General features: G+C 33.4%; 3 protein-coding genes across 4 annotated transcripts; all 3 read left to right on the forward strand.

Annotated features, from left to right (window-relative positions):
* Nucleotides 1–3,149: 3,149 nt before the first annotated feature.
* LOC119636355 (translocation protein SEC62) lies at nt 3,150–5,001 on the forward strand. The gene is made up of 2 exons (XM_038031670.1): nt 3,150–3,174; nt 3,290–5,001. The coding sequence occupies exon 2, from the start codon at nt 3,335–3,337 to the stop codon at nt 4,526–4,528; it is 1,194 nt and encodes a 397-aa protein (XP_037887598.1). The 5' UTR covers nt 3,150–3,174; nt 3,290–3,334; the 3' UTR covers nt 4,529–5,001.
* Nucleotides 5,002–7,943: 2,942 nt separating this feature from the next.
* Nucleotides 7,944–10,380, forward strand: LOC119638981 (histone H3.3A). The gene is made up of 3 exons (XM_038036160.1): nt 7,944–8,071; nt 9,653–9,952; nt 10,037–10,380. The coding sequence occupies exons 2-3, from the start codon at nt 9,671–9,673 to the stop codon at nt 10,163–10,165; spliced, it is 411 nt and encodes a 136-aa protein (XP_037892088.1). The 5' UTR covers nt 7,944–8,071; nt 9,653–9,670; the 3' UTR covers nt 10,166–10,380.
* Nucleotides 10,381–17,567: 7,187 nt separating this feature from the next.
* On the forward strand, nt 17,568–24,022 carry LOC119641716 (acidic phospholipase A2 PA4). 2 transcript variants are annotated; one of them, XM_038040539.1, is made up of 6 exons: nt 17,568–17,601; nt 21,238–21,399; nt 21,465–21,634; nt 21,701–21,895; nt 21,965–22,052; nt 23,887–23,983. In XM_038040539.1, the coding sequence occupies exons 2-6, from the start codon at nt 21,239–21,241 to the stop codon at nt 23,981–23,983; spliced, it is 711 nt and encodes a 236-aa protein (XP_037896467.1). In that variant the 5' UTR covers nt 17,568–17,601; nt 21,238. The 2 variants fall into 2 exon arrangements, with proteins under 2 accessions (XP_037896467.1, XP_037896460.1); XM_038040532.1 differs by lacking the exon at nt 17,568–17,601 and adding an exon at nt 17,800–17,862 and having other exon boundaries at nt 23,887–24,022.
* The last annotated feature ends 331 nt before the right edge of the window (nt 24,023–24,353 follow it).

A 24,353-nucleotide genomic window follows, 5' to 3' on the forward strand; every position in this document is an offset into this window, starting at 1 on the left:
TAGCAGACCTGCGGGGGTAAATGTAATCATATTCAAATTGATAACGAAAGGTAATTGAAAAGTTGAAAAAGCAATATCGTTACAACATCAAGTAGTATGTAATTGAAAATCAAAGTAAATAAATATAAAATTTCTAATTAGATTTCCATATATCGTAATACGTTTTAGAAAACTTTCTCGAGTTTTCTGCGATGTATAAAAAAGGCCTGCATAAATGAAACGAACATTAATTAAAGTAAGACTTTTAAATTATATACAACCGATTAAAGTTTGGAAAAATAAAATGAATAAAAAAATTGGAATTGTGATGTTAATCAGCATTAATCTCCTCGCCATAAATGGTGAGGAAAAAGTAGACCCTGGTAAACAGAATTTTTTGGGCCTACATTGCGTATCGGAAGTGATTCCCGACATTCAAGATGCCATTGGAGATTTGATCATGGACTTGGAATTATGCGATGATCCAAACACTATGAACGATTACATGGATATCGTTTATAAAGCGGATGATATCGCTAGGCTAACGACAAAATTATTACGTGCGCATGATCAATGCAAGGACACCGCTTCCCTAAGTCAAGTGTATGGTTTATTACGGCCTTCGAAATACTGTTTGTATAAGTTTAAGAAGCAATTGTATAAAACTGATGAGGCCTTTGAAGAAATTTCAATTGATATTCAAAATGCCAAAAAAGATAATAGTTGCGCTATCGCGGCACTGAACCAATTTGTTACCAGTTTGAAAAATGCTAAGGAACGTATATTAAGTTGTCCTGGAGTTTCTCAAAACCTAAGAAAAGTCGACCAGAAAAATAATTATTAAAATATAGTTAATAAAAAAAAAATAATAAAAATAAGAAAAAACGTATAAACGAGTTTGGCGTTCCTAGGTTGTTCATTATTTGTATTCATATCGATATACAATTTATTGCTAGGTTTACAAAATTATTCAACCGAATTTAAAGCTTTTATATTCCTTAACGAAGGATGAAGAGTTTGTTCACATTGTCAAAACGTTCGCAATGCCCAGAAGCAAGCTTCATAGAACTCACTTCATGATCAGCATCAAATTCTGAAGCAATTAAGCCATGCCCATCTGTTCGTGTGGTGTGTGTTGTTGGGACTCTTCGACCGACTTCAAGTTTAGTAAAAACATTGTCTCTTTCCACACACAGTCTGGTATTGAAAATGGGCCAAATCGGCAAATGGAAACGCCTGCAGTACCACACAAAACGGAGAACACCTCTGTTTTTCAAAAGAAATAAAAAAGTGGTTTTTCGCTCATTACTCATAAACTACGGCAGATAAATCTACAAAAATTTCTACACATATTCCGACCACTAGGCCGTTTTAGCAAATGTGCAGTAATTGTGTATCGCCTACAGACTTGCAAGACAACTTGAAAAGGACCCAAACAAGCAACACATGCCTAGAAAAATAAAAACTGTGAACGTCTTTCTTTTCCGGATTTTACACTTATTACACATAGAGTATAACATATACCACATATAAATTTCCACTTTTATTCTGAAAATAGAAAAAATCACCCAATCCCACCCAATATGAAAACATAATTCCTTCCATATCTTCTAGAATCGCGGGGCGGAATATAAGGGATTCGGTTAGCATCAAATATGATTTTCTTACTTTTTGCTTTTCTTCCTCTTTATTTATGAAATGATATAAAGCTTTAGTATGCACTTTACAAATCATTTAAATTGCTTTTTCAATAGACCTTAAGATACGTAACGTAAATTTTTCCGCTTATTAAAGCGATCGATGTGACGCAAAACTGCATATTCTTAAACAACTGCATATTCTTAAAACAACTTACTTTCTAGGAGAAGTTAATAACTCATTAACCACAGAGATGTTTGTCTCAAAAATTAAAGAGAAGAAAAGTAAGTAAGAAAATTACATTCGTTTACAATCAAGTCTTTTATACCCGTCACAGTCGTCCTATAAAAGAGTAAAATAAGTAAGAACATTCTAGTTGGGCAAGGCCGATCATTAAACCTACACCACATTGTCTAATACAATTCTTATTTTTATTATGAAACACTCTGCTCTACAAAGAATCAATTTTCATGAAAATCCTTATAAGTATAGGATCCAAAAACTGTGCCCAGGTGGTCCAAATGTGATACAATTAATTTTTTTGTGTTAAATTACTATTATGATATAATTTTCAGTATGACGCATTGAAAATTATATCCTTTTGTCGTATGAACTTGAGTTTTCATTATATGACGAAGTTCATAAATTGCTCTAATCGGGCCAGAGTTTTCGTACCAGTTGAGAATGTTCAAATACTACCAGTACTTAGCCACTTTTGCCGAGAAATTTTGAAGATTGCAATTTTTTTTCAGATAACGACTTTTCAGAATAGGGCATTATATGGGGAGTGGTCGAAAACGTAGACCGATCCGAACCTTTTTGCAATAGCGTTCGTCCTTGGGTCAAAACATATTACTACACCAAATTTTATCAAAATATTTTAACAATTGCTGTATGCATGAACAAAAAGTTACATGAGAATTAATTACATGGACAGACAGGCTGACGTAGGGTATGAAAACAATTTTTTTTTTTTTGAGATTCGTGCTACCCGCAAAAAGTTCGTGTAAAAAAATGTATTTGTTCATATTGGTGGATCACGTTCTTTAAAAATAGTGTAAAGAGTGAACGCGTAAAAAGAGAGTTCGATGTATAATGATCACAATCTAGTAGCAGTTACAAGCATGCCTACTAAATACAACTTTCATGTTATTACGTTTAACCGATTTTTCGAACATTTAAATAAGAATATTTATCGAAGAGTATTGCAATTTAGGCTCGTTATTATAACAACTAAACAGTTTAGCTGCTCCAGCTCTTGGAAGTGAAAGTGTCACGAGAAAATTAAAAAATATTGCTTTCTTAGCTTTTACTTATCCGCTTTTATACAAGACGACTTGTGAGGAGAAAAGAACCAGTGACAAAGTAAGTAACAAATATACACATACATATATTGTTAGGCATTGGTATACGCAGGGTTGTATAGAAATTGGAAACGTATTAGAAAAGAGAAAAATACGCATACGTGGTGTAATAAGCTGATGAAAGCAACTTTCTTCAGAAAGAAAATGTAAACAAAAAGACAAACACACAGCAAAGTGAAATAAAAAACACCACGTAAGTAGAAAATATATAAAATACGGAAAGGGAATATAGAAAAAAGCAAGAAAAATTTGATTTCTGTGTTTTTAGTAAATTATAATTAATAATAATTCTTTTTATTTAACTAAAGTGTTTGCAAATTATCGAAAAAAAGGATTGATTTAAATTAAAAATAATGTCGGAAAAGAAGAAGTCACGACGTCGCAAAGATGAATATCAAGCCCCCGGTGAACAAATTGAAAAACCTACAAAGGAAGAGATAAAAGTTGCCAAATGGATGAAGAAAAATGTGAAAACTAAAAAGACAAAATTAATGAACCATGACGTTGAATATTTCACATCCAATAAAGCTATTGACGCTTTACTAAAGTCAAAATTTGCTGAAGGTTATACACCTTACTTTACCGCACGTGAAGATGTGGTAGCATTTCTAGATACAATGTTGATACATAAATTTTTCCATCGCGCCCAAAAAGTACCCATAAATGTTGATGAGATACGTCATAGCGGTGGTGTTGGTGACAATAGTAAACTTTCTAAAAAAGTCGATAAAGGCAATGAGAAGAAAGAGGAAAGCAAAGAGAAATCTGGCAAAACTAAAAAATCGAAAGAAGATAAAAAGTTAAATGAAACCAAAGCAGAAGCTAACGGTAGCAATGGTGGTGCAACTGATGAAGCTGGTGGTAAATCATCAAATAGCGTTGAAAAGAAAGAGAAACGTAAACGTAAAATACGTTTAGATATGCATCCCGATCAAATTTTCGTTGATGGCTCTGAAGCTTACGTTTGGATATATGATCCTATACCCGTGCACTATTGGATATATGGTTTAATAGTGCTATTGGGAGCCATAGGTGTATGTCTATTCCCTTTGTGGCCGCCTATTCTACGCAAGGGTGTTTACTATTTATCTTTGCTAGCAGCAGGATTCTTGGTATTTATACTGGTTTTAACGTTCGTACGATTGATCATTTTCACTATTGTTTGGGCTTTGACTGGTGGTAAATTACGTTTTTGGATATTCCCCAATTTAACAGAAGATGTCGGCTTCTTCGCTTCTTTTTGGCCTTTATATGAGAGTAATTATGTAAATGATGATAATGATTCTACAAAGTCTCATAAGAAAATGAAAAAATCGAAGAAAAAGTCAAAGGATAGTGATCTAGAGGACAATGAAGATTCCTGCCCAGAAGCTGTACCTTTGGAAGCAGATAAAATTGAAGAAATCAAAGAGCACGATGCTGATTTGGAACTAAGATTACGTACATTGGGAGTAAGTTCCGCGCAAAAATTACCCGAATCTGAAGAGTCTCACAGCAGCAGCAGTAGCGCAACTGAATTTAACAATGAAACAGAAGTAAAAGAGTGAACTTTAGATTATAGTTTTTCCAGCTTTTTTTCACGTTAGAATTTATAAACAAATGTTAACCCGTTATTCATCTTTCTTTTTATGCCCACCAATAGCGAGTAAAGATATGCCAAATTAATAAGATTAAGAAGTATGCGACAGCGGAGAAGAAGGTTTTAATGGACTTTGATTGAACAATTAAGACGCATTCTAGCATTTGTCTGCTACGGTGTATTCATTGTCCCATTAATTGCTGTAGAGCTGTTTCGTTTCGCAACAAATTCATTAAGAACAAAACTTATTCCATTTATAAAATCGAACAAAATAATAATTAAACTTCTAGGCAAATTCTTAATTAATCTTTCCATAGTAAAAGGAACAATCACATATTTCATATTTACTTTAATGGCTCATACGTTTTCATTCATGTGTACTTTATTACCCAATTTAAGAAGTTTAGCTGATAGAAGTTTCTAAGCCTAGTTGGTGGGTATTCAAGATTCGCGCTCTAAAGCGAATATATATAGCTTTTCTTACTTGTTTCCTACACAAATTGTGAAAATATTTTTTCTAAAATAAAAATTTAATTTATATGATATAATCTAAAGTGAAATAATTCCTTTGTCAAATGTTAGCAACACACAAAGATATGCATCTGAGATGGACTATATATATATATATATATATATATATATGTATACTTAAGCTATCCTTGTCAGTTTGTAAAAATCATTTATAGCAACTAAGAGAGCAAACATTGTTTTAAGTTACATACGTATATTATCGTTATCGTCAAACTCAGTTCAAAAGTCAGCAGAAACAATATCGATCAATATTCCGTATATTAAAGCACTTAAATTTTTCAGAGGTATTCTAATTTGTCATTTGCTTTAATGCGCAACGATTATATACAGTGCGTTTCATTAATATTGGATTTTCTTGCTCGAAAAAGAGTAAACGCCGGTTAAACCTAGTTCATTGTCCGAACATAAAAATTGCTTTTGCTATTTTTTATACTGCTAGGGAATTCATATTAATATATAAAAACAAAAAAAAAAAAAACAAAACATTATTCAAGTAGACCAGAAAATTAAATAACTTCAACAACTTCAAAAACGTTGCGTCATTAATATTGGGTTTTTCTCCTATAAGGAAGGATGCGAAACAGCATATTATTAAAAATTAATATTTGGTGGAGTATCCTTTTTGCTTAATAACATCAACTAAATATTATGACATATATTATGCAATTTTTCTTGTGTAAGAGATAGAGAAATCTTACTCCATTTTTCTTATAGATTTTTTTTTTTAGATCATGGACGGAAGAGATACGGACTTTTCGCCCAGGTTCATGCTTCGTGATTGGGGATGAGAGTGGAGAACATTGGAGCAGTTTTCTAAGAGCCATTCATGATATAAGCGGGACTTACGCTTAAAGTCGTTATTGTGGTAGAATTTGCTTTTTTCCAAAATACCAAGTTAATCCGCACTTTCTTACAAATTTTCCTCAATAATCTTCCTTGTTTGCAATGCCATCCATAAACACCAATTTCTCGACTTCATTGGCCCAATGCATACCAAACTATAACATGACGATTGCTATGCTCGCTGTAAGCCGTTGACACAAGAACGTAAGAATGGCTCTTATATAACTGCTCCTAGTCACCAGGAATGAACCCCATCGAAAATAGGTTTTGTTTTTCGTATCCTTCCAATATTAGAGACACTATGTTCCTGAAGTTGTTGAAGTTATTTAATTTTCTTGTGTTTTACTGCAATAATGTTTTGTTTTGTTGTATTTTTTCATATATATTAATATGTATTCCCGAGTAGTACAAAATAGTTTAAAAAAATTTCCTTTCGACAATGGACCAAGTTCAACAAGCGCTTACTTTTTGATGAACGAAAAAACCCAATATTAATGAGACTCACTGTGTATATACATATATTCTTGATACAGTAATATAGCAAAAATCTTAAAACCACTAAGCCATGTGGCAAGGATTTTCTTATTCATTTGTCTACGCAATCGCTTTAAAATAGTTTTCTAAAGCTACTTGGGACTAGAAGAGACTCACCTATAGCAATGCCTACAATTTGCGAAAAACCGCAATTTACAGTCCATAGCAGGCAAAAGTCGAAAAACTGATACAACTATTCACCTGAATTATCTAAAATTTCTAGCCGCAACATGGCCTAACAAGTATAAAACTGCATCTTACTTGGTATGAATATTTCCCCGCTTTAGTGCAAGTAGTCCCCGAAACAAGCCATGCACGACTAAGAGTATGCTTTTTAATTTAAGGTTATGTTTTTAGTGTGATCTATTTTGCTCTTTCTTCTTATTACAATAGCTAGAGCAACTGTATTGAAGTCATATTTAGCTGCTTGAGTGGAGAAAAAATGGGATGTAAAATAATATCTTGTGGGCCAGATGGTTTATGTATGTATGAAATTATTTAGGCACATTGTACAATCTTTTTTACTCAGCTCCCCAATCCACTACATGTATCCGTTTTTGTTTGGAAACTAATGTAATTTTTTTTTGTTCTTTTCGATGCATCTTCACGTTAGACACGAAATTTTCGTACTACTACGACGTTTTTTTTACTTTAACGCTTATTAAACAATTTCCAAGAACAAGTGTGGATCATAATGTTGAAATAGTTTCCTATCATAGGCAATCAATTGTATAAAGAGAGACAAAACATATGCGTGTACATAGCTTTGACGGTATAACTAAATACGAGCTGAAGTGGAATCAGACATATGACTGAGATAATTCTCGGAAGGCTTTCGAACGAATATGTCTATCTTACCTATAAAAGATTCACATAAAGGGTGTTGCGCTATGTATTGTAGGGTAGTTAAAAATCTCAATGCATACATATGTCCCAAAGTAGAAGATTTTTATATTAATATGTAAGTCTGCCATAACATAAAAGAGAAAAAATGCCGATGGACAAATCCTATCAATTTCTTAACAAAAATTGCGCCAGTTTTTAGCAGAGTTACCTAATATTTCCTTTTGTACTTTGGTAAAAATGTTATCAAGAAACGTAGCGATGAGATTATCCTTCCATGAACTTTTTATAATTATTTATCATAAATCAATTGGGAATAAATTTTTAGCCATGATGTTTGCATTTACCAAATCTTTTTTTAACGTAAAACCCAAAAGAAAAAATTTAAATATAACTAAATCATCTCGCAATTTAAAATTTGTTATAAATACATCCGTTATTTCTTTCCACAATATCAGTTAGTATAGATATAATAAATAATCATCGTATATAAGATATTATGCATATATCGAGTATTTTCATTTGCCAAGTAGTTCCTTTTTTTGAAATACCTAATATTTAATACGAAACTCTATCATTGAAATGAATTATTGGGAATAAATGTCTGTTCTGGCAACATTGTTTCAGTGAAAAAGACAAATATGTTCATTATAAAACCAGTCATTGAGAAGAACAGTCGTGAAATTTCGAGAATCGGAGGACGCCAAGTGCAAATATAAAGAAAAAAAAAATTAAAATCTTAATTTCCATTACAAGAAAGGTAAGTCCAATTAATTTGGTGAAATTCGTGAATTTTTTTAAATATTATTTTAATATTTGGTGAGAACTGTACCTAACTCCAGAAATTCATGTGTAATATTAAAAGGCTAAAAAGCAGTTATATGTCTAGAAAATTATTGATTTTAAATTGTTAGATTTTGTGGGAAAAAAATACATTTTCAAAATGGCGGATTAATAAGTGAAATGTGAAATATTTCCTTTTTTTTTTTTGTGGGTGAGTACGTACGTGCAAGATGTATTACTATGTTTACTGGTTTCTTTATATCGCTGGTATGCGAATTCAAGTAATAAATTTGTGACGTTAGGAGAAGCGTGATGCAGTTCGTCAAACTTTATAAAAAAAAAATTTCGTCAGCCTAATATTTGCATTATTCTAGGCTTTTGTTGGATTTTGTCTTCGTTAATATCTTTTTTTTTTTGTTGGCTGCTCTGTGTATGTATACATGTTTCTTACTTCTCTTTTTGTATGCATGTCAGTCCATTTTCTATTTTGTGAACGCGCGGGCATTTCTCGAATCGCTCTCCGTTTACAATTTGAGAGAGTGTCTTGAGTTTTTATCCATTCTTTTGTTTTTACTTGTGATTTCTTTACAAATTTTCACAGTTGCATGTAAGGGAGCAAAACGAGTTTTGTTGTTTTCCACTCGTACTGATATAAATTCGCAATATTTACTAGAATAAATCAAATATGATGCAAAATCAGTTTTAGTCAAATACCGAATATACTCTTAAGTTTTAATTTCAGATATTTTTTGAGGTTAAGTGTAGTGATAATTTGTCCGTTCAGTGTAACAAAATGCACAAAGGTTATAAAAAATAGCGCGAACGATATAAAAAATATTAAATATTGGGGTTTTTTTTTCATTTTTGCTACAGATTTCGTTCTCTAAAGTTTAATTGGAAATACAGATTGGTCCTAATTTCTTGCTTTAGGCGATGAATGTGCCATCCACATTTAAGGGGTAAATTTTTGTTAACTCTCGGTATTTGTAACGCAACGTCTTTATTGATGCTCGATGGGGCAAAAGGGGTATAAAAGGGTATATAACTATATCGTGAAGTTGCAAATGTTAGCCGAGCAAATGTTTTGTGAGCATTGCATTGAAAGTATTATACTAATATAATACTTCTAAAAGTGGTGGTTTTTTCTTACCCGGTGTACGAAACACGCATTCATGTTTGGTTTCTAATAATAATAATAATAATAGTGCCCGAGTTCCCCCTCGTTGATCTGTTATAATATTGCTTGTTTTCATTTAGCCATTAGAAATATTCTTTTAGAGACACTATGAGGTCTACGCATATTTGTAATCAGCCAAAGACAAAGTCCATAAAATGTAGAAGTAGAAAGCTAAAAAACTTGCGACATATTTTTCAATAAGCTTTGGACCAATATCGTCTTTCTTTCAATCAAATTTCAATCAATGCATTTTCATTTCTAATTACTTAAAATTATAAATGCCATTCAGTTTCTAATTTTTTAGTAAGATAACTTGTTTTGCTCTGTCAACTAATGTATACGAAATTTTGAAATTGTTTTTTTTTTTCTTTCTTTTAATAGATCGACTAAAATATAAAAATGGCTCGTACCAAGCAGACAGCTCGTAAATCGACTGGAGGTAAAGCTCCACGGAAGCAATTGGCCACAAAGGCCGCTCGCAAATCGGCCCCATCTACTGGAGGTGTTAAGAAGCCCCATCGTTATCGCCCCGGTACCGTGGCCTTGCGTGAAATTCGGCGCTATCAAAAGTCGACCGAATTATTGATTCGCAAGTTGCCTTTCCAACGTTTAGTGCGTGAAATCGCACAAGATTTCAAAACGGACTTGCGTTTCCAATCGGCCGCAATTGGAGCTTTACAGGTACCGACATATTTATTATGATGATTAGCCATTATTTATCATCTTTGTCTGTACATGTATCATTCGTTTTTAATAAATATTTAGGAAGCCTCCGAAGCTTATTTGGTTGGCTTATTCGAGGACACCAATTTGTGCGCCATTCATGCCAAGCGCGTGACCATTATGCCCAAGGACATTCAATTGGCTCGCCGTATTCGTGGCGAACGTGCTTAAGCCTTCATTCGCAGCATCGTCACAAAATTTAATTTCTTACTTTTACAATATATTAATATTAACTTTGAATACAAAAGGATTTCTTCTTTTTCGTTTTTTTTTTCCCCCTCTCATCCAAATTTTATTATATTGTAATGAATACATAGCATTAACATATGTTAAAAAGCAAAAATAATGAATGAATCATATAATATATAATGCAAACCATATATAAATTCCCATGTATATTTTAAGTCTATAAAGCTTTAAGGAAAATGGCACAGTTTTGTGAAAAATTGAAACTCAATACGTGAAGCAATCTGAAGAAAGAATTTTCTTCCCTAATCGATTGTTGAGGTTTCGTATATTCCTTGGGCGAGAATTATTTTTATTCTTTTTAAAAAGTATCTTATTTGCTATATACATTACACATATACATTAGATTTGGAAAGATCCACATTTAAAATTAACTTAAAATGCATATATTTATATAAGAGAAATAAGTTTTAGTTATAGATGAAAAAAAAAAAAATTAAAGAAGTAACGGGCGGTAATTTGCTTTACATAAGATCATAGTGAAACGACCAGCAATTCAAATGCAAAATTAAGAAATAAATATGGCTGCTAACGACGTCGTCATTATATATATTTCTAACTTTGCCGTGATCTTTATAACATCAAGCATGTATCAAGGATTACCGGTACATTTTCCACATTAACATAAACAGAGCTGACAGAAAAACAGAAAAGAAAATCTTTACATTTATTTTTCTCTTCTTTTATATTGTTTTTATTTTTATAGATTTTATGAATATATATTAAAATAATTGACTTTCATATTATCTCAGACATAAATGTAGAATACTTTTTCATCTTAAGTAGAAAGGATTTTTCTTGTGTAGTTTTCTGCCTTTTTTTTTCTTACTTTATTCTTATTACTTTACTAATTATTACTTTTTCTTTTTTTTTATCACTATTACAATACTATCTTTAATGCACATACGAAAATACTTGAAAGTAATTAGTTTTTTTTATAAACAATAGCGTGAAATAAGTTCATTATCTATAGAGATTCAATCAATAAAAAATTCTGGTCGGTCTTTCAATGAAAGACCAACAAAAAAAAAAAAGAACTGGTGCTTTTCATTGATAAGTGTATTATGGGTTACACATGCGACACTGAAGGGAATTTATTCTATTGCCATTAATTTTCCTCAGGTCGTCATAATTTCGACCGAGTATGTAATATGTATTTTGTTAATGTCATTTTTGATCTATCAATGACTCAATTGGAAGCCCTTTTAACAATTTTTAGATCAGTTTACCTATTGAGGACGGATGATTCCTCATTACGGACCTAGCGATCTGTGAGGCCATGAAGAAAATGATAACGATTCCACCTCAGGATCCTCCCTTCTATAGCCGGGATATACTCAGGGCTACTCCCGGGCGTTCGTTGGAAGAAAATTTTATTATTTGAGAAGGCCTTTTCTTTGTTGTCTGATCCGGTTGTTTTATTTTAGGAATGTGGATTTTGGTTAAAATTGCTGAAAATAATAATTACATAGGGTATGATGCGCATGCGTGGTAGGGAAAAAAAACTAGCACAGCAGGTGTGTGATGCGTGACGCGTTTTTTATTTGCCGACCCCGTAAAAATTGCCATGAAGGCGCTGCACCGTATGTCTAATCTGCAATGAACGTAGCTACTGTTCAGCGTACAGTCGCTACAGCTTATTCCAGGGATATATTCTTCAGACCGAAGAATGATTGACAGCCCTGTTGCAGGGAACAGCCAATCACCAATGTTCTGACGGAATAATAAGGCATATTCCTCAGACCGAAGGATGTTTGATAGTCCTATTGCAGGAAACAGTCAATCATCAACGTTCTGAAGGAATAATGTTGGTTGCTTACATTTGCTTCTCGACTGCCGCTGAACAATAAAATACTAATCGGTGGTCGCGCGCTGAATTTATAGCTGTCAATTCACCACACTTGCTATGTTGTTAACATAGATCAGAAAGAGAGGTAACTTGAGGTGAATTTCTCATTTAAAATGTTGCGCATTAGTAAACAGAGAGTTTAACGGTAAGTGTGTCTCTCCACAGTTGTCAAAGAGATTTAGGAAAATTTCCATGACGTCAACAGCATAACCCGATTCTTAATATTCAACCGCTCTGTGTGTGTATGGCTATGTGCATACAAAATGGTTTTATTGTATACTTTCCAAATGTAGAGAGAGAGAGAGACGTCTTATAACAATTGTCCTAGCCTGTGAGATCGGCAATGCACGTGAATTATGAGTACGAGAGCATAAGTCTATTAGAGTATTGTAGGATATATGAGATTTATATAGCAAGGAATGAATGGGTATATGAAGAAATTCAAGAAGGAACATAAGTAAAAATATAAGTATATGCAAGTGTGGGTAAATATTACAAGATTTTATTTATTTTATTACGTATGCGTAAGTATGCGGATATATACAAGCACAATTGTAGTAAATATAAGTAATATAAGTAGAATGAGTGTAACTATGGTATATACATAAACATAAGGGAGCGATCGCTTCCTTACAAAATATATCTATATATATATATGTATATATGCATAACATAATTATTTGTTTAATTAAACTAAGGCAAGCAAGTGGAGGAATCTGTTAGATTTGTTTTGATGCTCGAACGGGAAGTCAATTGCAGTTTCTTTTTGTGGAAAGCGCTTCATATGTATGTAGATTTATCAAAGTGAGATTATGAACTCTATTCACTAAATCCAGTATAAATTAAAGGGACTAACTAAACTATAGTTTTTCGCAGGTCTTATATAATTCAGTTGAGAGCAAATGCGTTTTCAAAATGATCCAAAATTCGGAGAAAAGGGTATACGGTATATTTCACAATATTGTTCGTAAGATTCATGGTGCTTATGATGAATGTTCGTTTCCTCTCCAGAAATTCCAATTTTAAAGACGCACCGTGCTGCGTCGCTGAAAAAATGGTTGAAATTTAAAAAAAAAGGATGAGTAAAAGCGGTACATCTCGGTTTACTGACCCAAAAACCGCTCGACATAAGAATGAAAAAACAAATCAATCAACGGAATTTTCAAGAGATTGACAAACGATTGATAGACGATGAAAGATATGTCACGTATGACAACGACGTGCGAAAAAGATCATGGTCCAATTGAAGGTACGTGAGATAATGTAGCCAATGTTCCATAAGTTGCTCCGACTTAGTCAACGCCCAGTACTATTAAAGACTGCAATTGAGATAAAACGTTCAGGATTGATAAGTTGGAAAGACTGCGTCTTTCATTACAACAATGTCGAGCTACATTCAATTTGGTTGGGAAGTTCTTATGCATCCAACGAATGATGCGGTCTTTGACTGGTTCGACTAGCTGTAAACTTGAATTACTTGGTTCAGTTTTTCCCCTAGAAATTCCAAATATTCTATGTGGACGGTTTAATGATTCTCTCAAAGCAATGGTTCTGGGTTCGATCAAAGGGGCAAACATATATGATTTACTTGAAATATTAAAAGAAAAATAAAAATACTATAATCGATCATGATCATCGTTAAATACCCTATACCTCCTTATGGTTATTCATGTAGCGACTTTTGAAAATAAGTCGTTACATGGAAAGCGGACAAAAAAGTGATTCGATACGAAACATTTTTAATAGAGCTTCCCCTTGATTCAAAGCATATTTCATCGAAATATCTCAAAAAATAAGGATATGTAGTTTGAAAGGAAGGAAACAAGACGGATGGACGGATGAACCGCCAAGCAAAGTCGATTTAGAAAGTGATTCTTTTAAATTGATCGATTTAAAAAAAAAAAAAATTGTGTCATTCTCAAATTCTTCTGGGTTTTACAAACATCCACACAAACTTATTCTTATAGCACAAGTAGTGCAGGGTATTGGGTAGATTTGAATTTTGGTTAAAGCAAGTAAAAACACTTTTGCTTTTATCTAATATTTAATATATTTACCTTCATTTCAAGTCAATTGAAATCTTTTTTCATTCATAATATTTCTCGAATATACCCGCTTCTCGGCTTACACGTTCTTTCTTACATTTATCTTGCTAAATATATCGTTTATTTAGGTGCAAAACTATCATGTTCTATCAATTACATTAAAAAAAAAAAAAAAAATGTTTCGATTAGATTAGAACGAAGCGCGTATAATCATAAGACTTTCGTAAATTCAAGGTATATTTCATATTTCGATGTCCGTGAGAAGAATGTTTCCAATTTGAGCGGCCTTTTGTTCAGATGAGACGATAGAGTAAAGAGCTTTGACCTTGAAGCTAATAAAAAACAAGTAAATAAACCAATCATAGGTATGTATAAATTTCTAACATTACCATACGAGCAGCATGCGTCTACAATTCTTTAGTTTGCAACAAGCAACATTTAATTCCAATTCCAAGTATGCAATAGGTATCAAACCTAACTTAAATAAAAAAAAAAAAAAAAAAAAAGACTGAAGATCTTTAAGAAAAGAGTGTCTCCCCTTCTAGTAAAAAAATTCAATGCTTTTTAATAACAAATTACTAGCTCACTAAAATGCAATTGAAATACATATTTCAATTTAGATTTAATTGCACCCTACATCATCCGTTGTAAGGTCATGTTTTATTAAATTTTTGCGAATGAAATGAACTTGAACTGGGCCCACTAATCTAACTAATTAAATCAATCGATTTAAATGTCTGTCTGTCTGTCTGTCTGTCCGATATCCATTCATGTGTTTTTGATTTTATTCTAAAGTTTGAAAAAATTTTCGAGCTTATTGCGATCGTTTCATTTTTACGACCACCAAGAATTGATTTCGAAATTTATGGTATACAAATTCGTATCACTCGAACCTTTTTCTCGAACCATTTCCCCCGTAAGGATTCTCTCTCATGGAAAGCATAACTTAACCTATGTTGTAACAAAATTGCTTGAAAAATCAGAAATTCTTTACCTTAGAAATGTTAATTTTATTGAGTTGGATTTAGGTCGGTTCATGTTTCAGGGTCTCTGCCGACATTCCTCATGTGAAGTTTCTTAAGAAAAGTAAGATGTGATTTTTTGTAATATTTTATAACGGGAACAAGGGAACAATTGCATTTGGTAAAACGCGTATAGGGTATTTAATAGTCAGCCGTGCCGGATATAATGTTTTTAGCTGTTCTTATATTTAATTATGTTAAAAAAAAAAAAAAAAAAATGAGAACAATATCGGTGAGTGATGGGGTGAACACAGTTTCTTTACAGTACCGCCGATAAAGTTGTAAGATGGACTGAAGTAAATCTACTGAAGTGCTAAGGCATTAAAAACTATACCAAATAAAAGCCTTTCAAGAATGGAGTTTTCAATTGTGAGTTAGGTAAGCACAAAAGGGGAATCTGTGTGGGCAGGAGGCATCTTAAGTTAATACTTATACATTTACTACACACTTACAATTAGAGATCTAATTTACATTAATTGTAATATTTAAAGCAACTATTTCAAAAAAAAAAAAAAAAATTAATTAAATTGTAGAGTATCTAGAATTTTCAATTTAAACCCTGAATAGAATAAGCAGTCTATCTCTTCGTAGCTCGTTAACTATGTGCGAACTTGTACTTATATTTAGTATTCATATTCAATATAGATAACACATTTTGGTTCTGTACATATATTTGTGTGTTTTGATATATTTTTTGTACACGTTTTTTTTTTTTTTTTTTTTTTTTTTGCACCTACCACTAAAGGATGAGTGGCATATTTGTTTTGTCAAAATGTTTGCAACGCCTAGATGTCAGCTTCAGAGACATGGGGTCTCAGCATCAGCATCAAATTCAGCATGTGCCTCTGCCAGTCTGCGTAACGCTTGGCCGCACAAATGAAGCTGTCGATTTTGCAATTAAAGCTTTTGCACGCAGGTTGGTATTGAAAAAAGGCCCAACTCAGTCGAATGATCAAGGCCACGTAAGCTGAGAACACCTCTGTCTCCCAAAAGGTATAACAAGTTCCTTTTTGCTCATTACGTACAAACTACAGCAGACAAATCTACAAAAATTTGAACCTATCTTCTATTCGCGAGGCTTGTAATGGCTTAATAATGTGCAGAGCATAGTTCAAAAAACCCATAGAGTATATAAAATTTTGGCCACTTACGGATTCGGGAAACAGCTAAGCATCAGCATCAAATTTTGAAATGATTTAACCATGTCCGTCCCTCCGTCCGTCTAATGTCTGCTATAAAAATAAAACTCCCGGGCTACAAAATAAAGCTATTGACTTAAAATTTGACAGAAACATCGGAATTTCTTACACGTAAGTTGGAATCGAAAATGCATGCAATGCTGTACAAAAATGTGAAAAATCAAAATTCCTTTTTTTTTTTTTTAATACCGTTATAATGCGTGGAAGTAAGCTTCAAAAATCTCATAAAGTTTATAAATTTTAGACCAATTACGGATTCGGAATATACCTAAGCTTGCCCAACTGTCTATGTGCCCAATTGCGCAGTATCTGTGGTACACATTCTCTTCCACGCAAAAAAAAAATAATTTGCAAGAAGAGTTCGAAACGATGATGGGTGTAAAAGAGTCGACCTTAACCGAATATAATTTTCTTACATGATTTTTCTTTTTTTAATTTTAAGCTAGACCAAGCGAGAAAACTTTATTCATTTTAATGCGAATTTTGGATACCTTTCTTACCTTAAAGTAACTTATCCTATTTGTACAGTTATTTGTATCATATTTTCTGAATTTTTTCCCAACTTTTTCTCTGGTAAACGGAAGTATGGAACAATGAGTTTTTAATCTCAGGTTTAATGCTCTGTAAGTTAATTTATTTACATTCATTTCATTACGTTATCCTTATGGCTTTTCAATTTTCCTTTTGTTTTTCCGCCTATCGCTTAAGGCGTGAGTTTGAAAAAGCCATACTTATCGTTAAGCTCAAAATCCTTGAAGATTATTAATATGATGAAGTAAACGGCTATTGTGGTTTAAGGGGTTTCTATGTGCCGCTGAAAATTTCTTCACCCCATAGAAGTGCATTATTTGTTGTAGAGGCAGATAGCATGTCTCAATAATTTTGGGCCAAGTTTAATATTTAAGAATCAAGTTCAGTTTTACAGCAACAACGGCCGCTAAATGTTTGTCTGTCGGAAAGAATTTATGAAAGAAGAAGAAGAAGAAGAAGAAAAAAAAATAAAATTCCATAAATTATTATTAAATTAAAAAAGTGTAAAACAAATTGTTTTTTTTCCTCACGTTTGAGCGACGACAACGAAGACAACAAATTTTTACATTTTACAAGTTCACAAAACGTTCAGCTTATCTAAAGCGTTAAACGTGTTGAGAAGGAAGAGAATTTAGAAAAGAAAAAAAAGAAAAGATATATATATATATATATATATATATATATATATATATGTGCATATTGACAAAACAAAAGAGTAAGTAACGTAAATAGTTCATTCAAAAGCAATGCACGTGGACGCGAATCTATCTCGCGGGCATAATAGCTTTTAGGCGTTAAATGTGTTTACTGTACTCTGTAATGAAATTTATTTAGAATAAAAAAAAAAAAAGGTTTAATTGCTTTTTAAGTTGCTTATAGACATTGATTTAATTAATTAATTTTTTTTTTTTTTTTTTGAATGAGCCTAGGAGCGGTGTCAAATTTGCAAGGTCGCTATGGGTCTTGCCTCTGTACCGTACGTACACGTACTTGTGAATATTTAACGACAGCGTATACTATTTGCTTATGCGGTGAAAGTAATTCATTACTACGTCATTGAAGCAATTATTACAAAAGAAAGGAGGCAAACATACACATGCTTAGAGATCTTGTCACTTAAAAATACAGTTAAAAATAACTGAATGAAATGAATTGATTCCGTTGTGCATGAAGCAATTAAATTCAATTTTACATTTTTCCATGCATTTATTTATCCCTACATCTCGACCTCACCTCCAAAATAAAAAAAAGCAAAGAAAAGAAAAATAACTTTTTTCAATAACGCTATAGAAATTGCTCACCCCACGTTCTCAATCCGGCTTTACATAACATAATTGCGCAAATTGTATGTATGTATGTGTGTGTGTGTGTGTGTATGTGTATGCATATTTATGATAAATTATTTAAGTAAACATAATTTATAAAGAGATTCTCTCCCTCTGTTAAACGTGCTTAATAAACGTAAGATTGGATTTTATTTTTTGAATATATCTTTAAATTCCTTAAGCCGTGTGACCTTGATTCTTCATATACTCGCATATTGTACGCGTGCTTATCTACGTACCGCAGAGCGGATGTTAAATTTCTTAAATGTCTTCGCAACGTATTGACACATGCTTCAGACGCAATTTCCAGCATCCAATTACCGACTATACGTCATGTTTACTTATTAAATGTCATCGCAAAATCACCGCCTTCTGTCCAAGGCCCTTGCATATATACCTAGGTTGAATAATAACTGCTCCTATCGGAAAAAAAAACGAACTAAATAGATTTGTTTACCTCAGTTACAAGAGCTTCCCGGTAAACACTTGTATATGAACTGAAAGGTTGCTCTAATGAGCAAAATAGGAAAATTGACATTGATTGAGTTGATTTATTGGATAATCTTTTAAATATCTATGAGTCTTGAGTCCAGCAAGAATTACCATCAAGACAGACGACGGTTTCGTTCAGTAGTCGTCTTCAATGTTAAGCATACCAAAATGATTCTCAAAACAAGAGAGAACATTGTAGTCGGGCAAGACCGCCTAGTAGATACCTTACACCTTTTCGCTTAATACAGCCAATCATTCATTTTCATGACAATACATTAAAAATTACACATTATTTCTACGTGAAGGCATAATTTTTTTATGACAGCCCCTACGTTAGACGATTCTCGAAACGTCAACTAATGTTGGCCAAATTTAGTAGACTTTGATTTACTTGTCAAAGACTTTTGCAATTTCCATCTGCCTCCATCATAAAAACCATAAGTTAAACTTTGTCGTCATTTGCTTGGCATGAGAGCCCCTTCATGTGGTTGGGTAAAAGTCCTATTTGATCCAAATTTTCATATCAAATTACTTTTACGAACCAATTTTCATTAGAAAGTAACAAAAATTGAACACTTTTGCCATAAAAGGGTTCATTTTTCATTAAGACCATTTTATAAGGTTGATCAGTGGCTTTAAAAAAATTGTCCCAACTGATCTTAATTTTTCATACCAACTTAGAATGCCTAAATGCTATTATTTAGCAATTTTTGTTGCAAAATTCTGAAAATTAGAATATTTTTTTATAGATCGAGAAAATGGCTCGTTCCGATCCGTTTGCAACAGCGCTCGTCGTTGGGCCAAAACATGTCAGTGCACCACATTTTGTCAAAATATCTCGCAATTGCGATCTGAACATAAAAATACATGAACAGATATCAGATGAACAGATGGACCGGCAAGCTAAGAATCACTTTTTGAATTGATTGGCCTAAGAAAAGATGGGTTTATCTCAACTACCGAGTCATATACGTCCGTAAAAGCTTGATATACCGTGTACAACAAATAGTGTAGGGTGTGAACAGCGAGTTGCTTGACTTCTAGAGTAATTTATAAAGCGAAACTGTTATTAAAAAAAACGGAGAAATGCAGGCTATTGTCTCGTCTTTCTCGTCCGTTAATAGTAGGTAGGCCTATGCATCAGCAGGGCAGACCTCAGCTTAAAAGTTTGCTTGTAGTAACGTTAAAAATTATCGTTCATTTTGTATTGTAGATAGTAAAAGTTGGCTTAGTTTCTTCCGATAAAAATAAATTCGTTTAAATCTCTATCAGATGCAAAAACAAAGCGTAAGAGATGGCTCCAGAGTTCTCTACTGGCCTTTAAACATTCTTCTTTCATTCGCACATCGTAGGTTTGATGACTTTTGTAGATGTTTCTTAGGGCAATTAAACTGGAAAGTTAGCAGTGAAATATTGCTTGTTTTTACGAGCTCGTTAACTCGAAAAATCCATAAGCAACATCTTCTTGCATATCGTAGCCGTTTTTCCTTTAAAGACAGCGGCGATTCCATCCATTATTGTTGGAAGCATATTTCAGCGAGGGTCGCAGGACGTTGACTGATTCCTCTAAACAGGGACGCCAAAAATGTTCGGCCTTACATTCGATATTAATATTCACCTAAATGGCGCTGCGGTTTTTTGGTGGTGGGGTCTATTTTCGACAACTTGCTACTACTGCCGTTGTGCTTGGGAAGATGGCGTTTTGCTGCATAGAATTCGACTATCTTGTGCCCACTTCGCCGGGACGTCTTATAAAGTTTCAAGATAGTATTTTCACAGGAAGAAGTTACAGTTTGGCAAATGTTTGCAAACAAAGTTGAAATGCTTCTTAAGAGAACTGACAATAATTTGTCTGAACTACTGAGAAAAGCTTCTTCCATTAAGTTTTTTGGCTTCGTTCTTTCTAGTTCGGTTATTGAATTCAATCGTCTTTATACCCGTCAGAAGGATGAGGGATATATTCATATTGTTAAAACTTTTGCAGAAGGAAGCTTCAGAGATTCCACAAAATGTATATATATTCGTGATCAGTATCATATTCTGAGTCGATTAAACCATATCCGTCCGTCCGTCTGTGCAATGCCATTCTCCTGGCAATAAAGCTATCGACTTCAAATTAGTTGAAACAACGAAAATTCTTAAACGCAGGTTGGTATTGAAAATGGGGGCCAAATCGGTAACAGGGCGTGCCGACAAAACCACTCCGTTTTTCAAAAGGAATAAAAAATTGATTTTCCACTCTTTACTTATAACGCACACACCAAATGGAAAAGTAGAAAAACTTGACGTGAAAAACGGGAAAAATTGCCCACGCCTACCTTGTACATGTACTTGCACACACATAGATATAAAGCATATAAATTTTAGGTCAGTTACAGACTTCCAATACACTTAAGCATGTTGGTCTGTTTTTCTGTCCATCTGACCGTCAGCGTAACTGCATAGTATTTGTGGTACATATTCTCCCGTTCGCAAAAATAAATAAATAAATCGCTTAAAAAATTTTTTTTTTTTTTTTTTTTGTGCTACCTTAGAATGGTGTCAGTAAATTTTAGATTGCTTACAATAGTGGCCGCTTTCATGTCGCTATCTTTGCATCGTATAAATGGATCAGCAGTTCTTATATCAGATGTAGCGATGACCGTAATGGTGGAGTTATCATCACGGCATCCATTTTGCAGAATGCATACAGATCGGTGAGATAGGCGCAATGCTGCAAAAATATTCAATATAACAAAGATGCTGTCATAAATTTCTTTAGCGGCGACATTCAGCGCATGTTGTTGCAAGCTGATTCTCGACGTATACGCCAAATTCCGAGAGAATCGGTTATGGAACTCGAGGAGGTATGCAAGAGCTCAGGTCAGCACGGCAGAGAATTTCGTGGTGGTTTAGGTTTCATATATCCCGGAACTAAATGGTGTGGACCTGGTAAAACAATGTGACGACTTTAAGGAATTGAGTTTATTACTTTATTTTATCTTATGTTAATTATAGGGACAATTGCCGACAATTATGATGATTTGGGTACGCATACTGAGGAGGATCGCTGCTGCCGCGAACATGACCATTGCCCAGATGTCCTAAAAGTGGGCGAATGTCGTCGAGGTCTTTGTAATACCGGTACATTTACACGATCACATTGCGATTGTGATGATCGTCTTAAGCGTTGCTTGCAAGCAGTGAACACAGGTTGAAAGTTGATCTCGATTGTAATAAATTTCATATTTTAATATTAAACGGCTTTCATACCCGCTACAGAAACTGCAAATACGCTTGGTGCGATTTTTTACAACGTAGTACAAGTTACCTGTTTCCAGGAACGCAGCCCCTGCTCGGCGCATCAAAGGTTTGAAGAGAATTAGTTATATAAGATTTTTTTTTTTCGTTAAACTTTTTCTTTCCAACCGACTCGAAAGTGGTTAAAAGGGTTGGTGAAAAATAAAGATGGGGTGGGGGGGCAGAGGGGGGAGTGTAGACATTAATCAAAAAATCTTCAATAAAGTCAAGGCTGATAATAGATAGTTAACCATCTAAAAACTCTGGGGCCTTACAATTAAGAACAACAAAAATGGCAATGCAGAGAGCTTTAAGGCCCGATACGATGCAAAGGAATGTTCACAAAAATATAGACTGAAGAATAGCGAAACTTTTTCCCCAGTCGCGAGATGTGAAGTTATAACACTGATTTTTACTTAAACGGTCGAACGACTTGTGTAACGTGACAACGGCGGAGATTTCGGCAAAAGGAGAGGATATATGGTTCAGCCAGAAGCTTTTGTAAATGCCGAAAACCCAAATTGAGTTCTGAAATTGAGAAAACCATTATATGATTTAAAACAGTCAGGACGCGGCAGTGGAATATAAAATTAATAGGATTTTGATAGGCGAGGATTTCTCTCTATGCACATTATCATATAAGTAACAAATCAATCAAATATTATATTGATGCTCATTGAGGTGACGATGTTATTGACCGCAAGTCGCATACGGGTTAAGGTTTTATTTTACCTGGAGGTGAATCATGTATAAGCAGCGTGTTGTTGCGTCAAGTTACGGCACTTGCTTTAGGAAAGAAAGATGCGGCATATTCGCGCAAATTGCTGAAGGAAATGCAAATAAAACATCCGGTAGCCATGACTATAAAAAGCTATAGCACGAGTGCCATTAACTTAAGAAAGACTCCAGCTAATCATTCACGCAGCAAACATATTGATATAGGCTATCATTATAGACGCGACGTGTTTAGCAACGGCGAATATATTGAATATATTGCAATGTTTAAGATACGATCGTACATATTTTTACTAAAAATTTGCCAAAATTACGTCATAACAAATTAATTAAATATTTTAAGCTTATATATATATATATGTATACATTTTAACTTATGGATATGTTCGTTGAGGGGGAATGTTGCAAGGCAAAACACAACTAAAAGCATTATAGTCGGGCAGGGCCCATCGTTAGATATCCTACATCACGTGCTTGTATGAAAATAATGCATAATTTTTGATGTATTATTACGGAAATGATTGAGTGACTGTAGTTGGTAAGGTGATGTAGGGTATTAAATGATCGGCCTTGTCCGAATATAATTTTCTTACCGATTTTTTTTTTTTTTTTTTTGCTAAATTGCTACTATGGACCAACTGTCATTATAAAATATTAAAACTTGAACCCTTTTCTGTAGGGTTTACTAATCATGAGAAATCTTATATGGAGGCCTATGTGGTTAAAATTAGGTCCACTTAAGTTTTATGTCAAATCACTAAGATGAACAAAAACACTAACAATTAGCACTTTATGGCGTATAAGTGCATTTTGCGAATCTTTACAAGTGGTGATATCCGAAAGATAGATCTACATGGTCCAAACTGAGTAATTTTGGCTTCTTTGTCAATTTACTATTATGAACCAATTAACCATTAAATATTGAAAATAGTGTGTTTAGGTCCAAATGGTTTGCTACCGCATCTATAAACCTTAATGCAATTATTCAAAGACAATTAAGAACCGTAACAACGAATTCGCGCTTGAGTGTTTTGAGTTAACAACAACAACATTTAGCTGTTGAACAAAAATTAAAAATCAGTTAAAAGGAAATGTTTTTTTTTTGTTTTTTTTTTCTTTTTTCATATTTCACGTAATTATGATTTTAACTTATTTCAATTTAATTTCAGGGTAGGCTATAATAAAACCGAACAAGACGAAATTTGTGCTCAATGGCAATATCAACCGTCGGAAAAGTATACGCCCAGCGCACCAGGTCGAACTTAATTGAAACTTGCAATAGCTGGTATAGCGAATCACTGAAAAGTATTATTAATATTTTATTTTAAATTAAATCCCATTATGTGTTATTCAATTCTGTAAAATGGTCACCTTATGCCAAGTTACGGTTAGTTCTTTATAAGTGGAAGGGAAGAGACGATAAACTATAATATTATTGTAGCGTTGGTACGATAGCGATACAGTTTCATTAAAATACATAGATTGCTTTCTTAAAACAAGGTAAGAATTTTGTAGTAGGTTAAGACCGACAGTTAAATACCCTTCACCAATTTTTCTAGTACGGTTATTAGCTCCTTTTGGTAATAATATAAATATTAAAAATTAAACAATTTTCTGAAGGGTTTACTGTTCCTAA

This window comes from Glossina fuscipes, unplaced genomic scaffold (genome assembly GCF_014805625.2).
Source record: "Glossina fuscipes isolate IAEA_lab_2018 unplaced genomic scaffold, Yale_Gfus_2 0, whole genome shotgun sequence".
NCBI classification, from domain to species: Eukaryota; Metazoa; Arthropoda; class Insecta; order Diptera; family Glossinidae; genus Glossina; species Glossina fuscipes.

Excerpts from the sequence above, each read along its gene's own strand:
- LOC119636355 (XM_038031670.1), top strand. The coding sequence starts at position 3,335 with ATGTCGGAAAAGAAGAAGTCACGACGTCGCAAAGATGAATATCAAGCC.
- LOC119638981 (XM_038036160.1), top strand. The coding sequence starts at position 9,671 with ATGGCTCGTACCAAGCAGACAGCTCGTAAATCGACTGGAGGTAAAGCT. Across the intron at positions 9,953-10,036 it reads CCGCAATTGGAGCTTTACAG|GAAGCCTCCGAAGCTTATTT; the intron begins GTACCGACATAT and ends ATAAATATTTAG.
- LOC119641716 (XM_038040532.1), top strand. The coding sequence starts at position 17,843 with ATGGGTCTTGCCTCTGTACC. Across the intron at positions 21,635-21,700 it reads AACTAAATGGTGTGGACCTG|GGACAATTGCCGACAATTAT; the intron begins GTAAAACAATGT and ends TGTTAATTATAG. Across the intron at positions 21,896-21,964 it reads CTTGCAAGCAGTGAACACAG|AAACTGCAAATACGCTTGGT; the intron begins GTTGAAAGTTGA and ends TACCCGCTACAG.